Source organism: Colius striatus, chromosome 1, assembly GCF_028858725.1.
Source record: "Colius striatus isolate bColStr4 chromosome 1, bColStr4.1.hap1, whole genome shotgun sequence".
Taxonomy (NCBI): domain Eukaryota; kingdom Metazoa; phylum Chordata; class Aves; order Coliiformes; family Coliidae; genus Colius; species Colius striatus.
The window spans coordinates 165,130,769-165,152,430 of record NC_084759.1 but is presented as its reverse complement, the minus strand read 5'-3'; the positions used below and the strand labels follow the sequence as shown (position 1 = coordinate 165,152,430).

At 36.2% G+C, this 21,662-nt stretch overlaps 1 protein-coding gene across 1 annotated transcript in view; it reads left to right on the top strand.

Annotated features, from left to right (window-relative positions):
- The window catches only part of PTPRQ (protein tyrosine phosphatase receptor type Q), a 110,863-nt gene that overhangs the window by 53,424 nt on the left and 35,777 nt on the right, over positions 1-21,662 (top strand). The window contains exons 26-29 of the mRNA XM_062016781.1: positions 8,704-9,036; positions 14,816-14,937; positions 18,605-18,791; positions 20,973-21,217. Of these exons, the coding sequence (XP_061872765.1) occupies positions 8,704-9,036; positions 14,816-14,937; positions 18,605-18,791; positions 20,973-21,217 (887 nt within the window). The remainder of the gene's footprint in view (positions 1-8,703; positions 9,037-14,815; positions 14,938-18,604; positions 18,792-20,972; positions 21,218-21,662) is intronic.

Here is a 21,662-nt window from a genome sequence, read left to right as displayed (position 1 = left end):
AAACTTGGAGGAGATCAGACTGACCCTTATGCTTAGACTTCTTGTTGGTATCTTCCTGGGCAGCATGCACTTGTTTTGGTTCAGCCTTTGGATCTCTCCTATTGAGAAAGCCTTAGTACTACACAGTGACCTTTGATTTCCCAGTTTGTAAAATTAGACTTGTGGATGTTCATGTCTGAATGAATCTAGACCAGGTCTGTATTGACAACTGAGCTACTGCTGCTTTGATTCCAGATCAAATGGCTGAGCTCCAAAGGAAGACAAGCAGAGCATCTCCTTGCTGGCATAGTGTGGCCAACATTGTGAAAATAGCTAGGATTTTGCTTTGATGACTGTACCTCATCATAACACAGTCCATCCCACCAAAGTCTGGCCACATCCCCTGTTTGAACAATGAGGTGGCACATTCATATCCGTTTCTAGTAAAAATGTTCTCTTTAAATTGGCTTCCACACCCAACAACAGCTGCCCTATTAATTCTGCTGGTTTCTAATCCTTGCTGGTCCCTTTGTGTCCTGTTCCTTTGCAATTTAAGGTCATCTGCCTTCTTGTTTGCTCAGAAACTCATAAGCATTGTTTAAGTACTAGAGATGAACATACTCGTATCTTACAGCATTGGCTGGAAATACTGTAGAGAGTTTAACTGCTATGCTGAACACTTAGGTGCATGCATTGTGCACCTAAGTACACTTCTCAACTGCAGTCCTAACTCTCCACCCTTTCTCTTAAGTCAGGGCTGCTGTGCAGCCAACTCTGACTCAGAGCTCAAGGATGGCTGACTGGGAATGGTTGTGCAGACAACTGGGCTGATGCCTAATTAAAAGTGGACTTGTCCAAAACCTGAAGAAAGCCTATTACTTTGGTTCAGAGAACAGGAAGGTTTTCAGGTATCTCACTTCTTGGAAGACCGGGAAAAAGCTTCTAGTAGTGTTAAAGCAGCCTGGCACCTGGGAAAGTTAATTGTTAATTGAGATTCCTGAGGAATGTGGAATTGGTGCTTAATTAGTGCTTGAGGACTGGAAAAGCTGTGGATGTGGTATTAAGCCTGGGCTTGAGAGACACAGTCCTAGTCTGTGGTCTATGTTACATAGAGTTGTAAGAAAAAAAACCCAGCTTCTCCAAGCGAAGGATTTATGTTACAATCTATGTAATTTTTTGCCATGTACAGTGCACAGACCCTTCTGCTGTTTTAGCATTGACTTTCATGTTGTTGCTTAGTCATATTTACAAACTAGTTATTATTAGGACATTTCCTTAACTATGTGTTTGCCTGAATTGTTTTGTGGTGACTGGATACTAGGAACTGGAGATTCATGGATGCGAATGGAAACAGTTTTATAGCTGTTGTCAGTTTCTTATTTATGGTGGTCTAAGATTAGTCACAGAGTATGTAGCCAGCACTGAGTCACTGACAATGCATTTATTTCTGACATAAAGTGAAATTGAATTTGGCTCAGTGTCTCACTGTATAGTGTTTGACCTTTACGTTCTTAGCAAGATTATTTGCCTTTTTTTTTGAGGTAAATTTGTTCATATCTGGGTAAAATTAAACGTGAATCATGAAGATTGAATTTATGAGGAGATTACTTGTGTTTTGTGTCTGATGTAGCTCCATTGTCATGGTAAACCACCTCTGCCAGGCTGCAGTATGTTACAAAAACAGGCGGGTTTGTAGTGTAATATTACTTTGTGATTAAATACATTATAAAGGATTTGAGAGACATATAGCAAGTACACATGTGTAAATGAATTAGAATTTTATAACTGAATGGCTATCCTTGAATTATTTTCAAGAAAATGCACATATTAAGTTGAAACTTCCTGAAGGTTGAGTGAGTTTTCAAGAGGGAGAAAGAGCCATAAAATGGTAGGAAACTTCTCCAAAAGGTACACTAAAGCTTTCAAGAGTCAGTTAACTCATAAGTGTGGGAAAAGTGTAACAGTCATTCAGTTAAGAAGAAAAATAAAACAATTTGAAAGCCACTTGAGGGGTTCAAGACATGAATAATCAAAAGAAAACTGCTGTTGCTTTAATTTTTTAATTTTTATTGACAATTTTTTAATTCTTCTCTGAAAATACCAATCATTTTGCTTGAAGTATAAAGAATCATTTTCCCCTCCTTACAGTTAGTCCTACTTATTATAACTGAACACGTCTTGGAAGAGGTTGAGGACCCCATTGTACTGTTGTGGCAGTCCTTTATATTTGTTTCCTACTAAACAGATTCATTCATAGCTTACATTTTAAAGAAATATGAGTAGAAATTTTTCCAAAACCCAAGTTTTTAATTTAATCTCTGCTTGATTTTCCTGGCCAATATTAACTTGGAGGCGTACACAGAAGTATGCCTTGAATGTGAAGGAGAGTAGTGCTTGAAAAGATTGGTAATGGGAAAGTTTAAGTGTTTTGATATGAAGGTGGCAAATTAACACAGTCTGTTGTTACTTGTGCCTGAAATATCTTTACTTTCTGTACAGGGGAACCTGTAAAGATTCCTGGTTTGTATCTCCAGGATGGAAGTATCCTTTGGAAAATGAGGGCTTTTTTTTTTTTAACCAGGCCTGCGAGAAGCAAAAAATGTGCCAAGGACTTAAAGCTTTCTTCATATCTAAGGAAATTATCTGCTTCTGTCACTGTAAATCCTTCTCATAGGATGTAGCAGCTCACAGTAGCTCTGAGTTGGAGTTCCATGAATGTCCTCATTAACTTGTGAAGAGAACTACAGGTGACTGTAATGCACTGAAAGAAATATTTAAACCCATACCTTCAAGTGATCCTTAGGGCCCTAAGCACAATGTGGAGTGCAGCGTTGTCCTTGTTTTGCAGAGGAATCAACCTACTGCAGAGCCACAGCAGGGGAAATGGAATAGCTTCAGTGTCCCCTGTCACTACTACACATAAAAGCAGTGTGTTTCACATGTTCAGTCCGTGCTGCAGGTTTACATTTCCAAACTGTATTAAAGTAAAAGCATCCAAAAATTGTGGAGAGAATAATGATTGAGAATCTTTGAAACACTTCCTTGCAAAATGACTGGAAGTGATTTTTTTTCCCCTAGACTTCAATTCTCTTTATGTAATGTGGAAATTTTGTTAAATTTTCTGATGAGTTGTTGTGTCCAAATGTCAGTTAATTGCTGTGATGTTGATGGCAAGTCTTTACTAGAAAAATACAGTGAACACTTGGTTACTGACAATGAAATGGTATGTATGTTATTTTTATAAGCAGATAGATAAAAATAGAAGGATCATATAGTGTAGGATGAAGGAACTTTTTTTTGTAAGTACTAGGTCAACTCTGCATTAACGTGTGAGAAATGGTGGCGACATATGCGTACAAAGCTGATAATGAACGCATTTACAGGTTTGTTTACTGAAGAGTAGACAATGGTCTACTTTGTTGGAAAGCTGAGCATTCTTGTTTAAGACTTAGGTACTGAGAGGTTTTTTGCTACATTTCTAAGTTTAACTTAAAAGTACCTATCTCTCTAGATGTATAGGATTTTATTTTTCAGTGCTTAGGTGCCATAGTTAAGAGGCCGAGTTTTCTAATGTGCTAAGGACTAAGAAACATAGTCCAGAGAGGCTTTTTTAAGACTTGCTCTCAACTGTGCTATTTCCTTTGAAGCATGTCTGATCAATCCCAAGTCATGGGAAAATTAGTCTACAGGTTTTGTATATTTTTATGTTAGTAAAATAATTTGAGACCTGCTTATGATGTCCTTATTCATATTGAGATGGACTTTATATCATGATAAGTCCCCCTGAAGTTGCAGTCCGTACTAGAGTAGTATTTGGTATGAGCAGGGTTATCGGCTTAACCCAGGAAACTCCTTTGGGTAGCTAAGCTTTCAAAAATTAGTAGAGATAATCAATACACAATATTACTTTTCTTTTCAAATACCTCAATTTTTCTGAAGACTTTTTGTTGCGTGCCCACTGCTATCTGTTCTACTTTGTTCTTCACTGTCATCCTATTGATGCTCTTAATACCACCCAACAGACTTCCAGGCTGCCGCTGTTCTTTTAATCCAAACTCCAGCTCCAAGCAGCTGTTCTGTAGGCAGACTTTTTTTATTAACTTCGTTAGGAACTATGCTGGATCATGTTACCGTCTTCTGTTCCTGGCCCATGCAGCTGTACTCGTTGCTTTCCACAAGAAGCCTTTACAGAAAGCTGTAACTTCTCAGCAGATTTGTGTGTGTCCTTTGCTGCCTTTAGGTTATCTTTGCATTGTGAATAAGGTTTTTTCTACCAAGTATTTCTGTTGGTTTAAACCAGTTCTGCTGTCCCAGTTCAACTTCCTCTCAGTCTTTGTACAGTCCTGGTGCTTTTGCTACCAGGAATTTCCTTCAACTTGAGTTCTCAAATAAAACCATAATCTCAGAGCAGTCTACCAGTTTGGAAGGGCTGATTAGCATTGCAGCCAGATGAATGTAGGGAGTTGGGGCCAAGATCTGTGAAAGTAGCTTCTATTTAGATGCTCAGCTTCCTGTCAACTTCAGTAGGAGTTCAGGCACGTAAATAGGTTTTAGGAGCTTAAAATCCCATGTGGATCTGGCTTCAGCCACTTTTCGTCAGAATTTGGCTGTCCTATGAACAATGGTGGATGAACCTGAAGATACCTCATTCTTCCTCCAGTTCAGAAACTGAATTCAGAAGCATTTCATGGCCAACCTCTCTGCCAGCTACCTGGCTGTTTTTCAGAAACTGAATTACAAGCTATTAAATGGAAAACGGAAGAGTACATTTCACCAAAAAAATCAGGCTTTGAAAAACTGTCTACTCCCAGATCTAGCTGAATTATAGCAAATGCAATACGATTCAATGGGGAAAGACTGTCAGATATGTGATGATGAGACTTAAGGGGTCCTACCCAAAATTCCTGGGAAATTTAAACGTGGGATTAGCACTAGAACACCAGCTAGATAGTCATAGCATGGTCTTAGACAATTAGTATGCCACACCACCACAGAAACAGCCTTTTTCATGCCTTTTTCTTTAACTGCACCTTTCTGTAAACCAGTAATAATAATAAAGTTCCTTTTAGGCACATATCAAAGCAGCAATGTGTAAGAGCAGGCACATAAGTCTTTGTTACAATTCAAATTTAATCTGAAAGTATAATTGACTAAGATGCGACTTTTGGCCGTGGTTGTTTTTAGTGTGAACAGTGATCACTTCATCATAGTTGAGTCATGTTTAGAAAATTTAAACAAGCTGCATGATTACTCTAGGAAGCATGAAATGGTTTGTTCAAATCAGTACCATCTGTGGGCAGAAAAAGTTGGGGGAATTTTAGTCATTCTTGAGGAATGGAAATCTGATTCTCCATGCCAGAGTAATTGTAATCCTTTTTGTATCTGTAACCCAATAGCATAGTTGTCTTGAAATTGTCTCATTGAGCACAATCATCAAGTGCAAGAGACACTGTGCCACTGGGTGTCACTGCTCCTCACTGTGGCCCTTAGAGCGAACTCTGCTTTGCTCTGGATTCAGATCACATCTTTTCCTTTGTTCTGATGAGAAATTACAGTTATATTTTATTTCTCTATGTAAGCCATGAGGTGAAATGGACTAGATTTTTAACTGAATAATGCCTAAGGCTCTGATTCTATTTGAAAGGTCTATCTAGGCACTGGTGGAGAAAATTTTCCTGTCTTCTGCTTACTGACCCTTTCATGGATTACAAGTCTTAGTAAACTGGAAAGACAACGAAATGAAAGAAGTATTTATCTAATGTGTTATCATGATACCTGCATAGTTTATATTTCAAAATGGTGCTTTTCATGTAGTGTTACTCACTGGGATAATCACAGATACTATCTTTGGTTTTGTGAGGATATTGTGTATGGGCTCCCTCTGTAGCCAGTGGGAAAAAAGACACATGGAAAGAGAAATATCATTTTTCTGCCCTCCATTCTTTCCTCCACTTTCTGGAGGTTATTCCACCAAATATGAGGAAGGTTCATGGAGGCTGGCTCTGTTAGACTTGTTCTCTATTGTTCTATCTGAGAGCCCATGAATCAGAGCCACTATTTTTCCTGATATAATTTCTACTTCTGTGATACTGACAAGCATCTTTTCTATCTTTATTGCAGGGCTTCTAATTCTCAGTTGGTTTCAATGTCATTCTCCAAGTTGAAACTGGGGGAACAAAGTACTCTCCTTGAAAAGGAAAACCCACTGTGCTGGCTAGAACATGGGCACTGCTCTTTCTGCCAGTGGCTAGCCTCTTTAACCTGCTTTGTTTTAGGTGCAGACTGCAGTTCTGCCAGCCATGGCTCTACCAACTGCACATTTGAGGTAGTGAAGGTATATATTTCCATCTTTCTCTTGGCATACAACAAGCAACCAGTTATCATCTACTTTATCCCAAGCCCTTGTTTCAGTAGTTGATCCAATCTTTCATTTGAGTTGGGGTATAGTCAGTTTTCAGCAAGTGGAAGTTAGCAATGGTAGACAAAGAGGCACTAGAATCCGTTTTTCTATCTCCATGTTGCAGACTTCTGTACTTTATTCCAAGCCTGACAATGATGACTGTTTCTGTCACAGCAAGAGCTCCTGGAGTTGTATGCTTGGGAAGGTGAAGTCATATTTCTTATCAAAAAAAGAGTGATCTCTGGGTGAGAAAAAGGAGACTTGAATATTCTTAATTTTTTTAAAAAAATTAATCTGATGTCTTTGGAACTGCTGTCTTAATTTTTTTTCATTCCTGGAATATCTAGTATTGGATCTTAAAAATACTTTAATTCAAGTTCAGAGTGAGACTAGCTGGTAACTTTTATTTCACTCAAATAGTTTTATCCATTCTGTCCCACATTTTCTCATCATCATAACTGAGTGTGTAATATTCGTACTCTCTGCAGTATCCTAGCAGATACTAACAGCTTATATTACAGTAGAGGATTTTAAAAGGAAAAATACAGATTTTTTTTTTATAGTAGCTATTGCAGAATTATCATAGAATCATAGAATGGTAGGGTTGGATTTTCCATTGTGGTCAAACTAAGCCCTTTCTTGCAGTTTACAGAAGTAGCAAATACCAGTTACAGAGCTGTTATGAACTTATTGCAGTGTTTATATTTTTTCAAAGTGGAAAAACTGAGTATTGCATCCAAACTCTGATCAAGCAAGAATGTTGCTGCCTATTTTGATTTTATTTACTGCTTCCTGTACTTCTCATCATGCTGATAACAAGAGCAAAACAACTTTAATTTTGATACTATGGAGTATGATTATGAAAGTTATCTGTAGAGATTTTTTTTAAGACAATTTGCTCTTTGCTGTGTCAGGTTGGTGTGTAGCAGAGGAGGAGTACATGGAGCTGGTGCATACTGTGATACCATGTACTTGTGTGTGTGGACAGGGGAAGCAGCCATGGTTCCTGTGCCTGACCCCTCTCCTGCAAGCTTCACCAGCTTTACAGTCCTTTGAAAGGATCTGAATTTCTCAACCTTTTTTGTCATCAAAGCCTGATTAGACTCAGAATTTACATTGTTTGTTGCATATAAATATTTGATGGAGGAACTTCAGCATGTTGTATTATGATTATTTTTATAAATAAATTGTTGCAGATGAAAGCAGAGATCAGATATTCCCATAAGGCTGAAAAAACACAAAGGGTTTTCTCTTTCTTCCCCAGTAACGTTGGTCTGGGATCCTTTTATTCTTTATGTAAGCCTTGGGGCTTCTTCAGTTTCAGGTTGAGGATGTATCATGTATTTTTCTTTTACCAGCAATACTTCTTCCCCCAAACACTCTAAAGCACTCTTTAAAGCTAAGTGCACAAAATGATTTCTGAGCCGATTTCTCTGCACAGTTTTGCCACAGAGAGTATTAGTATTATCTTACAGAGTCTTAGAGATAATATTAGCTTACTGTATGACTATGTGATATAGCACAAAACCATATGTTGCATCCAGTCTGCAAGAGCTGGGAGTACACTGTTGGCTTAATATAGATCTGGGTAAATGTGTGTGTATTTATGTGTGTACATGCATTCACTGTTTCTGTCTCCATGCATGTTAATATAAACTCTGTGTACTTATGTATGCATATGAATATAAATGCATGAAGGAAAAGTTTATGGTAAGTTTATTTTTTCCCTTTGTATTAGTGTATTATTTAGCTCTCCCTGTGGTGGTGTTGTAATTTGTTGTTTGCTGAACAGCTTGTAAAGCACTTACATAAAGATAGACAAACATATTGCATTAGTGATACTTTCCATTCAGAGGGTGAAATAAGTCACTTATGAAACCTTGAGGTGTTCCTTAAGGATTTCATATGTTACCAAGAGAGAGGGAGAAAATGAGTATTTCCAAGTGAGAGGTATGGAATTCCAGTTAGCAACAGCAGTGAAAGATGCTATGAGCAGGCCAGAAATAACTTTGCTTGATATTCCTTCCCTCAGTTGAGATGTAGCCCCAAATGTAGCAACAGCAATGTCACACTTCTCAAAGCTACCCTACGTGCTACACCTAAAAGTATTTTTCTTTCTTTCAAAAGCTATAGTAAATGTATGCCACCTAGATATGTACAGTGTGCTTTAGGCCAATAGAATTGCTCCTTTTTAACTGTATGAAATTGAATCTTGGTCTTTAGACATGCTTTTAAAAATATTTTTTCAGCACTGGATAAAGGGATTATGGTTACAATCATCTTTCATTCAAATAAAGATATCTCACAAGTGTTTTAATTTTTAGTTCCTAGTGCTCCAAGGGATATTGTTTTTTCCAATGTGCAATCAACAAGTGTGACTTTGAATTGGAGATCACCGAAATCTATCCTTGGCTACTTTCAAAGCTACAAGATTACCACACAGCTACAGTCGATCCACTGCAGTGACTGGGAGACTAAGGGGTGTATTGAATATGAGATGCATCAATATTTATATGAAAACATGGTGGATGGCCAACTTGAAGAGACGGTGCACGGACTGAAAAAGTACAGATGGTACCGATTTGCAGTTGCTGCCAGTACAAATGTTGGTTATGGCAGTTCTTCACCTTGGATTTCTACACAAACACTTCCTGGCAGTAAGTAAGGATGTTTGCCATATGTCATAATGCTATAGCAATGTGATGTTCATGTAAATAAGCAAGAAGACTGCTAAGTCTTCTTAATAAGGATTTACTGCAACTCTTAACATATGAAATATCATGAGATAGATCATGTGGTAGGTATGCATACTTGAAACTGTGTCAGATTTTAATGTCCCTTGTATGCTCTACTATATGTACTGCTTATCCAACAGCAATTTCATTCCTCAACCCTACCCCGTGTCTAGAATTGGTAAGTCTGAACTTTGGCTATGTTGGGTTGATGTGCCATTTTCAATACATCTTCACATGTGGGGTCTGTCCATGAAAAGTAGTACTTGTTATGAATTTTTTCAGTGAAAATCTGTTTGCTAACATCGTAACACTTTCCTGGAATTCTGTTATATGTTCCTGGCAATAGAACTTCACTTTCAGAAGAAAGATTTCTTTCAAATTCTGTATCCACCTAAAAAGTAGCAATGTCACACCCACAGGACTGCCGTGACACATATTAGAACAGCTGAGGAATTTGGTTTCCAATTAAGGGAAGCGTTAGTTGTCACAGATAAGTCATCACTAGGTATTTGAGAGAAGGGGACATGAAACATAATTTATTTAGGCAGTCATCACAGGGACATATGACCTTGCCTCCCATTCTGCAAACAGCCTAGGTCAGAGCACATCTGAGATCAGGCCTCTGGCCTGTGTAGAACAACTGAGAACCACTATGATTGGCTTGACTAGATCACAGATCCTTCAGTCCTTTCTCCTTTCAAAGTCATCATAATAGAGACACTGAGGACTTAAACCGCTGTGTAAGAACCACTATTCAATGGTCCACATGCTTATTTTGTTCCACTTAAATTTTTACAATCATATGATGTAAAATTCAGTAGCACAGAAGCCCATTTTCATATAAAGCACTGAAGCAGTGCTTTGGACTGAGAAGCACTGGAATCAGCTGCAGAGTCATTCTTATGTGCTCCTAATTTCTTTGTTCAATGGTTCTCACAGGGATGCTATGCCTGTAAATTAAAGCATATTTTAAACAAGAAAAAAACCCAAAAAACCACTGAACAAAAAAAACCCCACATAGAGCCACCAATGGAGCAGAAAACAGCTAACAGAAATTGTGCAACTCTTGAGCCAGCAGCTCTGGTGAGATTTCTTACTATTAGATGGACAGATCTCAGCTGCTGACATATGCAAATACTTCTCTTCCAGAATCGTTGCTGAGTTTAGGAAAGTTAGGGATTTAAACTGGAGAGAGAGGTAGATAATGAAAACACGTAAATTATGGTCCTCTTTATGATTTCCATGCTGGACAGTGATAATTTGGTTTAAGAGAGAAGTCATTTCCCATCAGTCCTGCTGAGGTGATGGTAGTTAAAATTATCAAGATCTTGTTAGGCTGCACAAGCCCTTTCCATGCCACTAGTGTCATCCTCAGCAGTAGGTTCTTTGAATGCTCTGTTAGCTCATTTAACAAATACTGATGGGGTAGAAGTTAAAAAAGTTCCACCAGTTCTTTGAGCCTAAGTTTCTGGGGCTGCTGGCCTGTGTCTGTGATGAAGAAAGTGGCCAGCAACAAATTTCCAGTGAGCTAAATCAGCGACATGTCAGGAGATGAGCTACCTATAAAACACACTTAAGTCACACTGGACTCCATACTGCAGTCAAGGGAACATGGGTGCTTTTCCAGGTATCATGGCTAGGTGGTGAGCTTCTTTCCTTGGGGTAATGGCAATCAGCTGTGGAGGGAAAAAAAGAAGGTGACATGTCACAGCTGGGTAGTCAGCTGGCAGCTCTGGCATGCTTCAGCGGCACTGGGAGCCTGCTTGAGCAGAAGTTGATGGGCAGGTCTTTATCTACCTGACCTCACACTTTCCAAAGACTGGTCTTTAGAAAGATTGTTAAACAGACTAAAAAAAAACCCAAAAAACCACTTAGTTCCCCTTTTTCTTTTGCAAAGGGCACTGCCTGTAACAGACAAGAGAAATTCAGGAGGCACTAAACAGATCTGGCACTCTGAGCAGCCTTGCAGAGTGCATCCAGAGAACAGGTGTCAATCCCCCTCTCCTTTGCCTTGTGGATGGGGCCAAGCGTCCTCTGGATTAGCCCACTGGTACACAGCCAATATACATGGTCTGTGAGGGCTTAAAGGTGCTTAGCTGCTATGTAAAATACCCTGAGTACTTTGCCCATAAAATCAATGTGAGTTGTGTTTGTTGTGTTTGCAGTTTCGAGGGCAGAAGTTAGCCACTGTTTCTGATTTTCAAGTGCCTCTGTAAGACATGGCTTCTGCCAAAGGAAAACTTACCTTGGTTGTGATAGAATAGTCAAATTATTTTTTTCTTCAGAAATAACTTGTTTCTCAGAAATCAGTGTTTCTCTCAAGCCTAAAGAAAATATTATAGTTATACTCACATGCAGGAAGCTGCAGCATTGAAGCTGAAAACTGTTAAACTACTTTCTCAGAAAATAGACATGAAATTTCAACAACAGCAAAAATTACATAACAGAAACCTTAAAAATTATTTACTGGTGAGGATCTGACTATTGTGCTAAAGCAAAAATACCTAATAATTCTAAATATCCACTTAGGATCTTAGCTGCTTTTTTTCAATTATTCATTATGAAGATAAATTTAAGGCTACAAGAATCCTTTTTACAATTTGTCAACTCCTTTGCCAGTTTCAAATGAAAAATAAAGTCTGTATTCTCTACTGAGAGTGGTTATAGTGTTACTGCATGGAAAATGTTATAGATTGTTCAGTACAGTCCAGTTCTCACATCACACAGATAAACTATTCAGCCTTCTGTCTTGCAGATTATTCTCACAGGAATTGTTCTACTGTCTCATAAAGTAGTTTGATGGCACTGTTATTACTTAGCTGATGGATTACCCAAGAGCCAAATCTGCTCTGCAAGTTGAAATATTTTCAACATAACCTAGATTTATACAGTTACCAGTACAGAAGATCACAGTGTTGTGTCACAGTAAGGGAAAGGGCAAGAAATGTTTTTCATAGCTAGGAAAACTTTCTTTCCTAACACCTGACTAACCTCATGTTTTACTTTTACATTTATAATGAAAATAAAGTTGGCCATACTTCTGCTTTCTAATAGAAAAAATAATTTTGGAGGGTCAGTGTTAGGTGGAAAATGAATGGCAGTGAGATCACTGACCTCATTTTGGACCTCATTCAGTTGCACAATGAAGTGCTTTTTGGTAAACTGCCAGGTCTCCTAATGCCAGGGTATATACTGAGATACAAAAGAAATTCCCAGATGTTCAGACATCCTGTGAAGACTCAGACATAAATGTGTGGGGCAGAGTTATGCTTCTCTTTTCAGCACCTTCTTTCCCAGTCCTTGCTGATACCTACTTGCTTGGTATACTTAAATGTTTTTCTGTAGTGAAAAGCAATGAGATTTCTCTTCTCATTGTACATGCTTTCTTCTGGTGGGTTTTGCCTGGCAGAACTTGTTTTTCTTTTTTCCTTTCATTCTTTCAGAACTAAACATTGCAAAGTAAATGTGGCCTAATATAACATATACATGTTTTAATATAGGTAGAAGTAACCTAGGCAATTATAAAATGAAATAACTGAACCTAGCTTTATTTTTGTTGGGAAAAAGGAAAAAAGAGCTGATCTTAACAAAACTAGCAAGCATGAATTTCTGTTAGAAGACTGAAGTATTCAGTCTTATTTTAGAGGATTATGCTAAATGATGGGCTATCCAGACTTATCTTCAAGCTAACACACTTAACTGCTGCCTTAGCATCAGGACACAGATGGATTGGAAAGATGACCCTGACCTCCATAAGACCCACATTCCTGTGCAAGGATAGAAGCATGATAATCAGGAAATGATGGTTATTAGTTACAGAAAATGCATTATTGTGAAAACCAGGAGAAAAGTGCTTATGAGAGGAAGTGATTGGATTATGGGAGAATGAGAGAATAAGACTAGGTCATTTCTACTGAGTAAATTGCTGTGATTTATAAGAGAAAGGGTATAGTGATATCATGGCCTCGTATTGACTAGATTGATTTCACAAACAAACCTAAATCAGAACGTGGCAGTTACCCACTGAAGAAAACAGAGTTTTTAAAAATGTGGTTCTTGTAAAACATGAGACACATTAGCCATATCTCATTTTCTACTCTTCTTTTTATTTATACAGGTGATTTCAGAAAATAGTCCTAAATTTTAGTATTATTCAGTTGATGTCTTATATTGTGCCTTTTATGATTAAAATAAACAGGTATTAACGCTTAGTAAGTAAGTAAGTAAGTATCTTAAATGCAGCATACTCAATCAGAATTTTCTTGCAAGGGTCTAAAAACGTAACAAGTATAAACTGCATGTGGAAATTATCCATATAAATATCTTCAGGTTGGGAGATACTTGCATTAGGTTATGCTTTAAAATGATATCACACGGTCATTGTCTAATGCATAAACCCAAAGTGCCTTCTGAAAAAAAAATATAGCTTCACTAATGCTATAGAAAAGTAGTGGCAAATTGTTTTTGGAAAGTTGCTAAGTTTGGAAGCTAAGGCTCAAGAAGCTGTATACCTAATTTTATACTGCTTTTTTAGAAATTCCAGCTAGAGATAAAGTACATATTTATGCATTAATCATGTTTGAGAAAAGAGATTGCGTCTTCTGATTAGATCTGATGACTTTTATGATTTTTTTTTTATAATAGACTGTTTACTGATATGTGTTAATCATAGTTATTTGGGGGTTTTTTTTGTGGTAGATCAAAAAAAAGACACTCTGAAAACAGATTCTGGAAATATGTACAAGTCTGTTGTTTCTTCTCTAATGGGCTGTTCACTGATACATATCACATTTGTCATCTTTTGTTGTAGACTCCCCCCCAAAAAGCATCATGGAGTCAAGTTCTGGCATTATCTGTGAATACCTTCTAATCCAAGTTTTATTTTCCCAAAATTTACCATGGTTGTTATGAAAAAGTAATACCACTTCCTGAGATCTGCTGTGTTGTTGTTATGATTTCATTGATTTCTTATTAACAAGAAATAAATAAGTTAATTCATATATTATCCTGATAAAAGAAAATTTTAGGAAAATCTCATTTCTCAAATGTGAACATTCTTGCACATTTACAATTCCTAAAACTTTTTTGTGTGTGATTTCTTAACATATTAAGTTTCTTAACATATTAAGAATAAGTTGAAAGGAAACCTAGAGGAGTTTCTTAACATATTAAGAAAGTTTCTTAACATATTAAGAATAAATTGAAAGGAAACCTAGAGGAGCCTTTTTTTCTGTATATAAGTAGTTGTACTAGTATTTTACAACAATGCATGCATTTTCACAATTTCTTATTCTTTGATTATTTGATGTGAACAAATATATTACACTTCTCTATTTAACTAGATAGTTGTACATATTTTGCTTGTGTCATGTAAAATGCATATAAATAACTTGTAATTAAAAACTTCTATAATTTCAGTTTGCGATGAAGTTGTAGGTAGTTCATACTCTAGAAAACTTGTAGTAATTACAATGAAAAGGGTGTTTCTAAATCACACTATATGCTTTATATATGAGAAAGAAAAAATGCTATATATGAGAGAATAAAACGTTTTAATTATTTAAGCATTATATAATGGTAAATGTTTGGGAAAAAAATTAAAATTGAAAATTAATCTCTATTGGCCCCTAAAATTGCTGGGTCATTTGTTGTGGACTTCTTTGGCCATGATTCATGTGCTTTTTTTTTTTTTCATGTACAGCTCCAGACAGTCCACCAGAAAATGTAACTGTTTTGGCTACATCTCCTCACAGTATTAATATCAGCTGGAGTGAACCTGTCATCATTACTGGACCAACGTACTACCTCATCGATATTACCTCAGTAAGGCAACTCTAGTTTACTGTTAGTAGTTATACAGATGTTTGGTATTATGAATACCACAGCAGATGTCCTTATAAAAATTACGAGACAGACATAAACTGGATTGAAAAACAACATGACTGTGTCTATTTCCACATAAACTCCACATGAGAATTAATTGTTCATGAATTAATCTCCTAATGGGAGATAACTTGATATCAAAAATCATAGGTGTTAGTAAGATCTTAGAGAAATTAAACCAAAACAAAACTACAGATTTATACAGGAAAGCAGCAGCTGAGTTTTGCAGAGGTGTAGCTCTTTCTAACAATAATAAGGATTTTTACCAATAAAAATAATAGTGACTTGTTTTTCTTCAAAGAAAGGAAAACTTCATTGTTGTGATTTTATAAACCAGAATGGAGAGCCTAGTAGAAGAAAGTGACTTCTACAAAGTTACATTGCATCAGAGGACAAACTTTAATGTCAAATTAGATTACCCACTTACCACTTGGTGTTCTGTCGGTCAGATTAGCTGTGTTTTAGTAGTACAGCAATAATAGTTCTTTCTCCTTGATCTTTATAAGCAAAAAGAGAAAAGCTGACATAAGAGAAAAGCTATAGTGGCCTTTCACTTTTATCTTCTACTAACCTTACAATACTCCTTAAAACAACCATTAATAAACCTCATTTCCTGCCCCGTGGCAAGATATGAAACTTTCTAAGTTCAAGCACGTGAGAAGTTTTAAGATGGATATAAGTTCCCAGAAATTACAGAGACGGGACTATCAGTGAAACTAGGAATCAGTTTACCAGACTTTACCTTGGAAAACTTGCTGTTTGCAACTTCAAAAATCCAGAATCATTCTGTTAGATAATAATAAGAAAAAACCAAACCAAAACAAAACTTCAAGCTATTTAAAGGCTTTAAAAATAAAGTTCTTTCAATTTTCATAGAGGAAGACTATTACATTTCTGAATGTTTCTGCATCAGTCGTAAGGTTTACAGATATGCTAAAATGTTCATGCTGAGATTTTTGTGCAATCAAAATTTCTAAGAACTGTAAAAGAAAACCAAAGTATTTTCAAGTTCCTCCGTAAAATTACAAGAGGAAGTAATTTGTAGCCCTGCTGTTTTCTCTTCCTCTAACTTGGTTGTCCAATATCTAGAGCACAGCCTGTTCAGTTCTGCACACACCACAGTAGCACCTGAACACATGACAGGATGAGGGACGTGCAATAACAAAGGGAATACTAACAGGAAAGGAATGGTTCCTTGGTCCGTTGGTTAGGTCACTGAAAACTATAGAACAGTTTTTATTTCTCCTTTATTAAAATTAGCGAAGACCTTTTCCTCATGAAAAGTTCCTGTTGCTTTTGACTAAACAGAATTAACATAAAAAAATATTTTCGTACTTTTGAAACTTTCAAACTCAATTTTAAAAACCTTGATTTTGTTGTGTGTGTATTATTTAATTAAGTCCCATTTAAACAATTTCTTCTCTGTCTGAAAATTCCTAAATTATTAACAGGGTGTCATCTGATTCTACTTTATGAAAATATTATAAATACATGATCAATGTGAATTATAGTAAAATTCCTGAAGTAAGATGTTTCAGGTGAGCCTACCAACACTTGAAAGGAGCTTAAAAGCCTGTTTTAAATGTTCAATTTAGAGGGCTTTGGTTTTATTTTTACCAAGTGGAGTTATTTGAAAATGTTTAGGGATTCCTTGTAATCAGATGTTGTCTGTCTAATGATCAGTAACTACCAGTGTCAGTTCTGCATATAATCATCTTAGTAGACAAATCTATTACTTCTTAAAGACCAATAAAGCTGTCACAATCTTTTTCAGTGAAAATTTTAGTATATATTTTATTGTCCCAATGGGAAATTTTTTATGAAGACTCCAAGTTCCACAAACTTCCTGTGTGTATAACTTTACTCAGTCTAATTCTCAACCGAGTGTCTTTAAGGATTTATAAAAATAGGCTCAGAGAACACAAAAATTTAAAATTTTAGATTTCTACTATGAGATCTCTTAATTTGTTTAAGGTAGTATTAGTATTCATTAGTGAATGTGTTAAGGGTCTGTTTAAATTTTTAGGATGTTCATTGCAGTTTTTTAGATCAGAAAAACTAAAATGTACTACCTCATCATTTTTCGAAGTCATATTTTAGTTTGTCTTGCTGCCTACTATTATTAGAAGTAGTCCTGAATAAAAAAATTACTGAAAACCAGTGAGATGGAACTAAACCATTAAACTTCAGAAAGAATAGAAATACATTTAATGATTTAGTGCTGTTATTGAATTTTAGCTCTTGTGTAAATATTTATATGCCAGATTTTTGATAGTCAGATAGGAAAAAGTGTTTCAACTTTTGATGGCCATCCCAGGAAATGAATGTCTGTTTAGTCCATCAGAAAGTTTAGTTCAGGTTAATTCTCAGTGGGGATAGATGCATATCTGTCAAATAAATGGTATGCTTGAACTATTGTAATGTTTTAGCAGCTGCATTTAATACAGGTTTCATCCAGTGGGAAAACTACTGTACAGCTACCTAATCTTCTTTTCAAATTACACAGTGAAGAAATAACAATGAAAACATCATTAACTGAAGTAGTGGGAATAGACTTTAAACAAATTTTGTAAATGATACTTGATCAAATACTAGAAAGGCTCCCATTTTTTTCTTTTTCTCTTTTTTTTTAAACTAACATTAGAAGTTATTAGTTGTATGTAAAGCTCAACACTAGATTTTTCAAAGGAGCTACAGATTATTTGAGATGTAGGGATGATAGAGATCTCAAGAGGTATGTACTCTACTCGAACACAGAAAAAAATGTACCTAAAGTCTTCTGCACAAACGATTCATTATCCTTTTCCTAAAAATGTCCAGTGCTAAAAATTGTTCAGCAACCCTCGGTAGATTGTTCTAGTTTGTAACTAAACTTATATTCATAGTTTCAGTTACATGTTAAGGTGTATCATTTCAGTTTTTCTAATTTTTAATCCTTATCTTTCTTTGCTGCAGATAAAATTTCTATTTGTCTTTTCATAAACACTAAAAACAATGTATTATCTTCAATTTAGTAACCTCCTTTTTTTTGTAATTTGAAGTAATTACTGTGTCTTCCACCATCCTTCCTTTTCTAGGTGGAACCCTCATTATTTCTGCTTTCCAGCTTTTCAAGGAGAGAATTACTCCCTCCTCACTGTCTTATAAATAATACTTCTGTTACTGTATCCTAAAAGGAATTGCACTATATGTAGTCATATCAACATAATATATTGCTGCCCAGTTTTCTTTTTGGTTTTTGTCTTCTGAACTACATTCTGCTGTAAACTGTTTTCATCATCTTCTGGATCTTTGCCTTGTTGTAACCCTGTTTCAGGTCTCTACAACTCCTCTTACCCAGTGTCTGCCAATTGTTTTATATTTGCTAGGTAGAAAACAGCAACAAACAAAGAGCTCATTTCCTTAATCCCAATCTAGATGAAGTGCTGCAATATGCTCCTCTGTGTAGCTTTCTAGTCTTGGTAACTAGAGACGTCTTCTGAACCACTCTATGTAAATTGTTAGACAGGTGGAAAGATAAAAGTTAAATAAGGTACTAAAATAATGCTCTACTTTTGGCTCTTTTAAGTCTTATAACAATTTTTAAATTATTATTACTCTTTTGCAGGTAGATAATGACAATTATAAAGCTCAATTTGTGAAGACAAATGATGAGGATAAAGTCTTAGAAATTTTTGATTTAAAAGCATTTACAAGGTATTCTGTAGTAATCATTGCCTTTACGGGGGACGTTAATGCTGCATTCCTTGAAGGCAAGGCTAGTTCTCCAGTAATTGTCTCCACTTTTGAAGCAGGTTTGTATTTTTCTCTACTTTATATGGATCAAACTTTGCAGTTTTTCTTTCATCTGACAAAAAAAGGCTTTGAACATATAATGCACTTTTAATGCACATTTGTTCTCACAATGTTTTTTCCTTAATATTTAAAAGGATTACAGGCAATGAAAAAAGTAATGATGATGATGATGATAAATTCTAAGATTCACTTTTAGTCATCTTCTTAACTGGCTTCATGTAAAATATGAAAGTGTGGAACATGGCCATCTGGATTACTTCTATAGTTAATGAGAAGAGATCCTATCTATATCAGCATATATAGGATACCTGTCTTAGGAAGAGGTGATTCATCCCTGTGGAGGTGTCAATTTCTCTTAAGACACTATTGAATACTCTATACAACATCCTTTGTCTCGATGCAGAATATAAACATATAAAAGTTAACTGAAGTGAATTCTACCATTTTAAATGGTACCTATACTGACTTGAGGATATGATCTGTGTATTCAGGAGGTTGCCAGTGAAGACCCACAGGTATCTGTGCTTGACTCAGCTGTTCTATATGTTCAAAACAATCTGGAGAGTGAGGTAGACACTAAAGACACAAAAGCTGCTGATATTCTTAAGTTAGAAAAATAAAACAGAGAGATGAGAATGAGGGACTGTGTAAGGACCTTGTGACAATGAGAGGCTATGTTACAGAAAAGTAGGCAGCATTTGCTTAGGAAAATATAAGCAGATGTACATGGGAAAGATACAGTTCTAGCTTTACATGCATAGTTACTGGTTATGTTGTGACTATCTTTGCTGGTTTTGAATAGTTTACTAAGAATATTTAAACAAACAAAAACAACAAAAAATCGGAAAATACGTTAAAGTTCTGTTTCATTCAAACTGTCAACTGTGTATAAACTACAGTTGCTTTATCTCTGTTGAGTTTAGCTGCAAGTCAACTTTTTTAGCTATATATTCTGGTTAATTTCAGATTTACACATACTACACAGTCATTGCATTTATGATTTGTCTTTGATATATGAAAATACAGTGTTGCTAATGATTTGATATAATATTATAGTGTGTGTTTATGTGTTTATATATATAATGCCTTTAATACATTAAAGTCTAAGGATTTCGTGATATGTTTATATCCCTGGAGGCTGATACTATCTTTTACTGAGGAATGATGAATGAAGAGACACATTTGTTTGGTAGCCCTTTCTATTATGTAAAAAATGTGATACATTCGGAGGTGCAATACCCTTAGAGGGGAACCGTTATTTTTTTCCATCTCATTTTGTCTTATCTGGTTTGTACAGTCTACCATACAGTTGAGTTAGGACCAGTTTAGACAGACTGACTCCAAGAAGCCTGAGTAAGCATTTCTTGGCTGGTATGAAAAACCTGAAGGATGTGACAACTACACCTAAATCCTTGGCTGAGGGAATGTGTTTACCTTCAGTTGCTTGATTTCACTGTTTAGAGGTCATGCTACATACTTGTCTGTTCAGGTAGAGCAATAAATATTAAGCTGCTGGGAAAGAATGTTAGAGCCTTTTCTTTCAGATAGGGACACTGGGAGAATGATTTATGCCTTTGCTGTCCAGAAAATAAGCTACTGGAACAATTGTGTGACAAAAAACTGTCTTGGGGGAAAACGTGTATTTTGTTTGTGTCTAGGCACTGACTAGTGGAAAGTTTTTTTCCTCAAGAGTTAGCTGTGATAAGCAGAGACTCTTAGGATCATGGTGACTTGTTTAAATGTTGGAAGGGTGCATGCTGTTGACAGAGGGCTTTCAGAAAGGGATACTCAAGACTAACATTTGCTTCTTACTTGTCAACCCACGCAAGGATTTGTTTATCCCGGATGTATTTCAAGGTATAATGATGCCTTCAAGCTTTCTCAGCAGAAATACAGAAGCTTTTCTCAGTAGAAAGTACTGAGGGTTATCTAGTAATTATTTTTCTATATATTTGTAGCATTTAATGCTATCACTAAGAATAGAATTTCACTAAATATTTAACTTCTGATTGCCTTTATAAATATTTCCATAGGCAATATTTGAAATGTTTATAATAAAACCAGAAAATACTAATGACATAATATTGATATACAAAAATATAATTTGTGATTTTTCAAGTTTTACTCTAATAGTAATAGCAGTAAACTCATTAAGTGGATCATTGAAATATATGTTTCAGTGCCTGAAGATCCACCTAACAACATAACCTTTCAGAAGATACCAGATGAAGTAACAAAGTTCCAAGTAACATTTGTACCCCCATCTGAACCAAATGGAAATATCCAGGTGTATCAAGCTATGGTGTATAATGAAGATGACCCTGCTGCCATCCGAATCCACAACCTTAGTGTCATTGATAAAACAGATCAGTCAGTCACTGCCATGATAGAGGGACTGAAAGGAGGACATACCTACAATGTCAGCGTAAGAACTGATACTTTGAGGTTTTTTCCTTTGAGTGAGAAATTAGTCCAAATAGGGCACACAAACTTAGGCTGAATATGGGGTTTTGATGTCAAGAATGTTATCTGGGATATGAAGGCAGACAAGTCTGAGGACTGAGAGGAACAATGAATAGAGTGGAGTGAGTGGGACGAGGACACATCTCTAGCAGTTAGCTTTGTACTCTGGCCCCTCAGTTCACATGCTTGGAAAGCAGCGTTGGGATGCATCGTCACAGGTACAAGACTAAATCTCTCTTAATTCCAGTACTTGCACTGCTGATTTGGCTCAGATGAAAGGTCCATTTCTTCAAGGGGAGCTTGTTAGAAGTATATGCATGCCACCCTTTCAAGTAATCAGAGACTAAGACGTGTGGGGAGGCAACAGAACTCTTTAAGTGGGCTTGTTTTCTCTTTTTTAAAGAGCT